This window comes from Toxotes jaculatrix, chromosome 21 (genome assembly GCF_017976425.1).
Source record: "Toxotes jaculatrix isolate fToxJac2 chromosome 21, fToxJac2.pri, whole genome shotgun sequence".
Lineage (NCBI taxonomy): Eukaryota > Metazoa > Chordata > Actinopteri > Toxotidae > Toxotes > Toxotes jaculatrix.
The window spans coordinates 905,097-913,183 of record NC_054414.1 but is presented as its reverse complement, the minus strand read 5'-3'; the positions used below and the strand labels follow the sequence as shown (position 1 = coordinate 913,183).

General features: G+C 38.5%; 1 protein-coding gene across 1 annotated transcript; it reads left to right on the top strand.

The window, feature by feature from the left end:
- Window positions 1-2,628: 2,628 nt before the first annotated feature.
- Window positions 2,629-7,422, top strand: ube2d1b (ubiquitin-conjugating enzyme E2D 1b). Its single transcript, XM_041067341.1, has 7 exons — window positions 2,629-2,805; window positions 4,076-4,139; window positions 4,718-4,749; window positions 5,426-5,503; window positions 5,818-5,923; window positions 6,023-6,116; window positions 6,205-7,422. Exons 1-7 carry the CDS (start codon window positions 2,782-2,784, stop codon window positions 6,248-6,250), a joined length of 444 nt encoding a protein of 147 aa, XP_040923275.1. The 5' UTR covers window positions 2,629-2,781; the 3' UTR covers window positions 6,251-7,422.
- Window positions 7,423-8,087: the final 665 nt, after the last annotated feature.

The following is an 8,087-nucleotide window of genomic DNA, read 5'->3' as shown; positions in this document are numbered from 1 at the left end:
CAACAGCCTTAATTGGAATTATAAAATATATATTCATGAGGGCAACAGGATATGTGTTATATTATTCATCAGGATGGCACAAAACATACCAATAATAAGACATGATAGTAAAGTTGAACTCCAGAGCATTAGTTCACTTACTTTATTATTTCAGGCTCTTGATAATAATTCTATCATTATCAAGATAAGAACTATTATTGATAATATCTATTATTTACAATAATTCTATAATATCCCTATAGTATCTTATGCTCATGTATCCTTCATGAGCATAGGAGACATGAATTGAACATATCTGACAGCATTAATTGACTCCACAGTACAATACAGTACTGTTACAACCAACAACTGTGTCTGAGGCAGAACACAGACTCAGGAGAACAGGTTGAACTGATTATATTGTAAATAGAATTATGGTGCAGCTGGTAAGGTGAAGGCAGGAAGATGAATAAGATGTGGGCAGGGAGTCCGTAGGAGGGAGACCAGGCAGGACAGACGAGTGCAACAGGCAGTGAGGTAGAAGTGATCCTGTAGCATGAGATGATGATGAGGAGCGGGAGTGCTGGTTGGTGCAATCAGCAGGAGGAGACGAGTCGATGAGTTGAGGTGTAGAGATGAGGACTATGCCCAGAGACAGCTTTATTTGCTCATAGAGTAACATATGTTCGGTTGTAGCTGCTCAGCAGTGAGTATGAGTATAATTAGAATATTACACTAATTGAAAGTCTGTGCCATCTATCCATACACTTGTTGCATTCTATAGTGTCAATACACAGTCACACACAACACAGTCCAACTGTCAGAAGGTCTCCAGTGATAATTTGAATATCATGTTACTTTCTGAATAGGAAAAAGTACAAAATACTTGTATATGATCATAATTTGTGGGAGACAGGATTTAAATCTTCTCAGCTGTCTGCCTCTGGTTTGTCTTTGCTTTAGACAATTTATTGGCCTGTGTATTTAACTGCGATCTGACCCACCAGTAATAAATCAGTTAGAATCACTGTTAACCATGATCATATTTAATCATATTTAACCGTAGGATGTTAGATGTTTCTCCCCGATAAAAATGTGAGACGTGAATGCATGTGACACAAATCATTTAAGGGTCTGACATTGATATACTCCCCTTGAGAAAGTCTCTGTCATACTGAGATTTACAGTCTCTCGTAGGATAACTCCAAATGAGTCCATGTCCCTAACTGCGCTGACAATTACACTTATCTGTTGGAAAGTTCATGCTATCACTCTAATTGGCCTAAAGTCCCATAAACACAAATACTGGGAACAGTAAACAGATTGCAGCTCTGTTTACAGTGAAATGAGGTGCTGCTCAGGCTGTTCACTTGCTCATAACAACATAATGAGAGTGTTTATGCTGTAGGCCTACATCTGTCTTACATAATGTACAAATGGCAGGATCACTGTTAAGATTTAGCACACGATTTCTGCCTGTATTATATAAATTCAGCGTAGACGCCCAGACCTCCACATCCTATGTATTTTACTAATAATAAACCTGAGTTTTGTCAGTCCACCTGTATCATGGTGGAGACAGGCATTTCATGTCCAACAGAGTACTGGCCACTATGAGCTAAGAAGTAGACAGGCAAGACAAGGGTTGTATAAATGTTAATGAAGAACAACCGATAGTATGGAAAAGTTTTTGTTTTTTTTTAATGTTGTACACATTAGCTAATAATGACAATAGTGTAGTTCACTCCCTCACAAGCTCTGGTCTTTTCTCTATTTTAATGGTCTCCTTGTGTCTGTGTGATAGTAACCCATCAGGTGTGCAGTATTTACACTTAGATAAATAGTTGGTGTGGTGGGTGTGGGTGTGGGTGTCCTGAGGTCAAATTCTGTGAATGTGATAGACTGCTGTTCTAATATTAGTCTGTGAACACGCTCCTTTGTTTTTTAAACTTTTTTTTTCAATTTAACTTTTGTCTTTTTGCAAAAGGGTTTCAAAGGGCTCACACGAGTTTACCTCAGACGCCTGTGGATAGACACAGTGGAAACATTTTTTTTTTATCATTATAAACAGCACCACCTGTTGGAAGACAAGCAAAATGACACTATCAGTGTTTTCCAGATTACAGCCCCTTAGCTGCAAATCATGGGCAGCCATCAATTTCCATTAATTCAGAAAACTCATCAATCAGTTCATTATTTATTTAGTAAAAGTGGCAGTATCTTTGCAGAGTAAATCAGTGCAGACATTTCAAATCAATCTGCAGCTAAACTTTAGCAGCAATGTTGACAAAACTTAATGCAGACTTGATGTTAACTGTGATGGATTTTCACTATTGAAGGAAGTTTCAAGAGTCTGCCATTGGTAGTCCTGAATGGAACCGTTAATAAAGTGTCATCTATTACTACTTTAGAATGAAACGCCTTAACCTTGGATACAAAGAATATAGGTGAAAGGACTTGGCCTGGGAAAAGCATGAAAGAGGTCCACAATAACTAATAAACTTAGAGAGCAATATAAAAAATAATAGCAATGGCAGACTTTTTGTCATTCCAAGTCGCGTACTCCCCGGTACACTCTATTACAGTGGTCAGAACTACGTCTCCCATGATTCGCTTCGGAGGAGCAACCGTAAACAGAAGAAAGCGGAAACAAAGGAGGTTCTATTAAAACACAAACACATCCCTGGCTGTGGAAGTACTCAGGGAATAAACTACAGCCATTGATTTCGCCAGCAATAATATTGAAACTGAGAAATAAGGAGTGAGTCGAAGTGAGCCGGGAAGCGAACCGCATCAGTCAAGATGGCACTGAAAAGAATACAAAAGGTAAGTTTGACTAGCTAGCTTTGTTTGCTAGCTAATGGTTGCTAAGTGGCCCGGCAGAGGCTAACGTTGGAGTTCTTTTCCTCAAAAATGTTTATTAACATAGATTTCAACGGTGTCCCTGCAGTCAAACAACTTCTGGCGAACTTTGTAACGTTTCCGGAAATATGCTTTTGGCTGACACCTCCCAGAACATACACAACGACAACTTCAAAGTTTCGTGCTAGCTCGCTAACAAATAGCCAGGTTAGCTTAGTAACTACCCTGTTTGGCTTCCTCCATGTCAGTCTGTTACTGTTTTCAAAGCTGTCACTCTACGAGTTGTCTTGAAGTAACCGAACAACAACCCCCTTGTACTTGTACGTGTCCTCTCTGCGGTGGACAAGTATCACATTGACCAGGAAAGTTTCCACTTGACAGTACCATTCATTACTAACTGCTGTCTTTTATTATTATTATTATATTTTTTGCTATCACACTCCTGCCATTTACCTTGTGCTGGTAGGGTTAGCTGCCTTAATAGAACATTAAAAGTGGACAGACAATACGAAAGCGTTAGGGGAAAGAAACAACCACAAGTCCTCATGAAGTCCACAGTTAGCATGGGAAAATATGAAATGTACACACACACACACTCATGTAAGTTAGCTAACTTTTGTGCACTTCATGACAGCATAACATGGGTGTAAGCTCCCAGGGAATATCTTGAAAGCTCTTCCTCTCCCTCCTGCCACTCCTTTCCAACCAGGAAGTATCCCGATTCAGACAGTGGATGAGAGGGGGAGGCTGAGGTAAAGTGCAGGCCTCCAGGGACAACCCAAGGCCTCCAAGTTATTAGCTACTAAAACATCAAGAAGAGCTCTCTGCTAATTAGTGAAGTGGCACTGTGAAAACTACTGAGGGCCAGTATCCCTGTGTAGCCAGACAATTTTTAGCCACCATGCTGAAATCACTTTACATCCAATAACTAACATGAGTTTTAAGTTAACCTTTTTTACTTACATCTACAGTGTTATGTTCTCCTGCCATATTTTTAATGCTTTGTAAATGGTGGCATGTTTTGGCAGTAGCAACAATGGATTTCATCTAAAAACTGAATGATTTCCTGGCAAAGGGTTAGGGCTGTTTTGGGTATTGTTTGAATCATTTTATCACCATCAACATCACAGTAGAGCCCACAAAGTTTGATTTAAAGATAAAAATGAGTGTTAACATTTGGCCAGTACCTATTAAGCCAAATAACTAACTTCAGTATTTCTGCTGTGTTGAGCAGGAGCTGCAGGACCTGCAGAGAGACCCTCCAGCACAGTGCTCTGCTGGACCAGTGGGGGATGACTGTGAGTTCACACACACACGTCATGTCATAATAGTTTATTTGAAAGTGGCAGCTTCCTTGTGCCTGTGGGCTGTTTGATGGCTAAGGTGTGGTAACAGCATTTATGACACTGTTTCAACTGATTCGCGGAAAACCAACAATTAAGGCAATTGTAGGTTTACACTGTGTCCTAGAAATATAAACAACACTTTGAACAGGATGATTGGTTTGTTATTTTCATCTATTTTGATAAGAGAAACAAGTATAGTTGCAGGAGAAGGAGGGGTTGGAGGATTCCAGTCCAGATTTCAAAAGCTTTGCTTAATTATGAGCTAATTTTATATCACAACTTATTTTGAAACGGTTAATGGGGCCAGAACTGGGAATAAATTGCAGTCCCAGAACTGAACTGTAACACAGCAGTTCTGACATAGAGGTTCAGTGAGGAAGATCCTGCAGTCAGTTATCAACTGGATACTTCACCTGTTCCAAACTGTGTGTGTTGTTATGGATGGATGATAACTGATGAACAATTGTGTCTGTGACATGTGCACCTTACATTCTTCTGTGTTTCTCTCTTTCTCCCTTAATTGCTTCTAGTGTTTCATTGGCAGGCGACCATAATGGGTCCAGTGAGTATCATGGCATCATTTAAGCCTTTCAGTCCTCTCATAAAGACTCCTGTGGTGCACTTAGTAGTTAAATGGACTTAAATTGTGTACCATAGTTTTACACACACTACTGGTCAGAAGTTTTAGAACTCCTTACTTTTTCCTGCTCTTATTGTACACAATGCAATGTATCAGTGTTTCTGAAATTAAAGCAGTAACGCTACATAATTCCATATGTGTTCCTTCATAGTTTTGATGTCTTCCGTATGAACCTACAATGTAGAAAGGTATAAAAATAAAGAACAACCATTGAATGAGAAGGTGTGTCCATCCTGCTTTAGTTGTGTGTTTATAGTCTACATATTTTACCTTGCTGTTTATTATTTTCTGCAACAGCAAAGCTATAATTTCCCATGGGAATACTTTAAAAACACATTTTAATTTACTGCTCTTGATCAGTCTTACATTGTGTGTGATAGTCATAATCATGGTGACCAGCTTTGTGAGAGCATTTAACTAAAATCATCAACGTAAGGCTTCAAATTCCAGATAACTCACAGAGAACCTCTTGATGTAGGCTCCCGTTGTCTTTTAAGGTTGCTGTAATTTTCTTAGAGTCAGTTGTTTGGTTCCAGCTGAATGATTTTTAGGGGGAAACGTTTTACTGATAGAGATGTCTCATGTATTTTTATGTCAGGGTGATAGTCCTTACCAAGGAGGAGTTTTTTTTCTCACAATCCACTTCCCCACCGACTACCCATTCAAGCCACCAAAGGTAAGAACTGGTGTGGTTACTCAAAGTCCCATCATACTGTAGAATTTATCACAGTACTGTAATGTTTGGCACAGAGGCCAGGAACAAGTGCACAACTTATATTTTGCAAACTTATATTTTTTTAAATCCTTGCAATCTGGGCAGTACGTGTTAAAAAGTCATAAGCCTCCTCAAACAAAAGCTTATACCTGGCAATTAATGTTTAATGTAGTATCCATTATTTTATTTGAAATTAAATGTGCTGAAACACTGATACTTTTCTCTACTCATACCAGCTGTTATTAATAAAATGTGTGTGTGTGCTTTTTTTACAGGTAGCATTTACAACAAAGATTTATCACCCAAATATTAACAGCAATGGCAGTATCTGTTTGGACATTCTACGGTCACAATGGTCTCCAGCACTAACAGTGTCTAAAGGTAACGACCGTCTCCTGTATCACTATTGCTGTTGAAATGTTCTATACAAAACCTAAAGTTAACTAATGTGATTTTTAAAAAAAATTCTCTTCATTCCAGTTTTATTGTCCATATGTTCGTTGCTTTGTGATCCAAACCCAGATGATCCCTTAGTTCCAGACATAGCGCACATCTACAAGAACGACAAAGACAAGTGAGTGTACACACAGGCTCAGGTGATACTTCACTCTCCACTACTGTCAATTTATACATCAGGTCACTCTCTTCTTTTCTCTTCTCAGATACAACAAACTAGCAAAAGAATGGACCCAAAAGTATGCCATGTAAAGAAAAAAAAAACATCAAAGATACAAAAAAAAAAAACCATGCTGAAAACTTTTCTTTTCCGTCCTTTTTTAAAGTCACGACACACTGTAAATTATAGTATGGGATCATTAAGTAATGTTTGGTAACTTGCATCAAACTGTAATGTCATTGTTATTAATCTGAGACCATGGCCTATACATTATTTGTATTATTTTTAAAAGGAAACAGAAGGTTTTACTTTGAGAAAGATTGCCTGTGCTCATTTAATGGATATCCTGACATTTTAAAGTTTGGCATGTTGTGTTTGCATCAAGGACACTTTTATTTATAGAACCCAAATTTAATACAAACTGTTTTACAGCATTCTTCATTGTTAAGTCAAACTAGTGAATTGTAGAACACAAATCCCACCACATGCCAGTCAGCATCAAGAGAGGAGCTGAGTCACAGAGCAGCAGGATAACGTACTTATTGCACAAGCTGCTCCATCACTGGAAAATCCCAGCTTCAGTCACTGCTGCATCAATCAGCAGCCAGCAAGAAACACGCGGAACCATGGGAATGTTGGAGTGTGAATACCAAATATGAAAAATAAAAGAATACTGACAACATCATGATATCCCCTTTAACATTGCAACTTCACCTCACCTTCCTGTAGTGGGCGATGGAGGCTCTTGTTGAGTTCCTCTGCATCTCGTTGCAGGTGAAGTTGAATGAAAGAATGTACCGTTGCAGTTCCTCTGAAAATGGGAGCAATTACAAGTCATGTATTACTGTGTTCTTCATCTCTCATCATTATTATTATTATTATTATTATTATTATTATTGATAATCTTATAGTATTAAAATCCTCTGGAACTATATAATTGTTTTTTCTTTTTCGTTTAAAGTAGTCATTACAATGTAAATCTGTCATTAAAATGATGTGCTCTTTTCCCCTGGGAATACCTATGATGTTGGGTTTTTGGCTGGATTTACACAGGCACAAAGATCAGATTTTTAACCCAGTGAAGGGTTGAAGATGTGAATACATTCTTCTGTTTGACCTCCAGTCTGTCTGTGTATCTATCTATGCTATTGAAAGGGTAAAAATCCCACTTTCTGTTCCTGTGTAAACAGTCTCACTTGTGACCTTGAGGCCTGTGTGGCACTTTTTGTACTGAATTAAAGAATGGTACGGTTTTTTATCATGACTTTATGGTCTAGCTCAGTTTTTATCACAGTGCTTAATGTTGATTTGTTGAGGGCAGCTTGTGATCTCTCTCTCTTGACATGAGCTAATTTGGTGATCATATTGTTTGGTATTAATGTGGTCTAATTCAGTTGTAACTTCTACCTACACCATGGTAGCTAGCATGAACTGGTACAAAACTATGCTCAAAGATGATAAACAATAATCATCACTTAGAGAAAGAACAAGAACCTCAACTTGTCTTAAAGCTAGATTTAGACATGGGCACAAGATCAGGTAATAAATAATACCTGAATAGAGATTGTGTATTTATTGTTAAGATTACAGTCTGCTCAATAATCCCTCAAGAATGTATTCAGGTCTCAGTGAAGTTTTCCAGTCAGTTTCTGTAGGTTTCATAGCAAACAACGCGTCTACTCTGGTTTAAGAATAATGCCTCAATGTGTTCCTGACACGGAAATCTATTGTTTGCAAGAACACCTGCTAAAAAATCAACAAATTTAAACTTCCTCCTTCGTTAAGATATGAAATGACCACGTTCTGTTTCGTGAAACTGACAGACTGAGACGAACAACACATTCCTATCCTTCCACAGGGGGTGAGCAAAGACCCGCCCTATTGTGCCTCTGATTGGCTTGGCTGGTGAGGTTTAAGCAGGAGGGGGGG

Excerpts from the sequence above, each read along its gene's own strand:
- ube2d1b (XM_041067341.1), top strand. The coding sequence starts at position 2,782 with ATGGCACTGAAAAGAATACAAAAG. Across the intron at positions 2,806-4,075 it reads CACTGAAAAGAATACAAAAG|GAGCTGCAGGACCTGCAGAG; the intron begins GTAAGTTTGACT and ends TGTGTTGAGCAG. Across the intron at positions 5,924-6,022 it reads AGCACTAACAGTGTCTAAAG|TTTTATTGTCCATATGTTCG; the intron begins GTAACGACCGTC and ends TCTTCATTCCAG.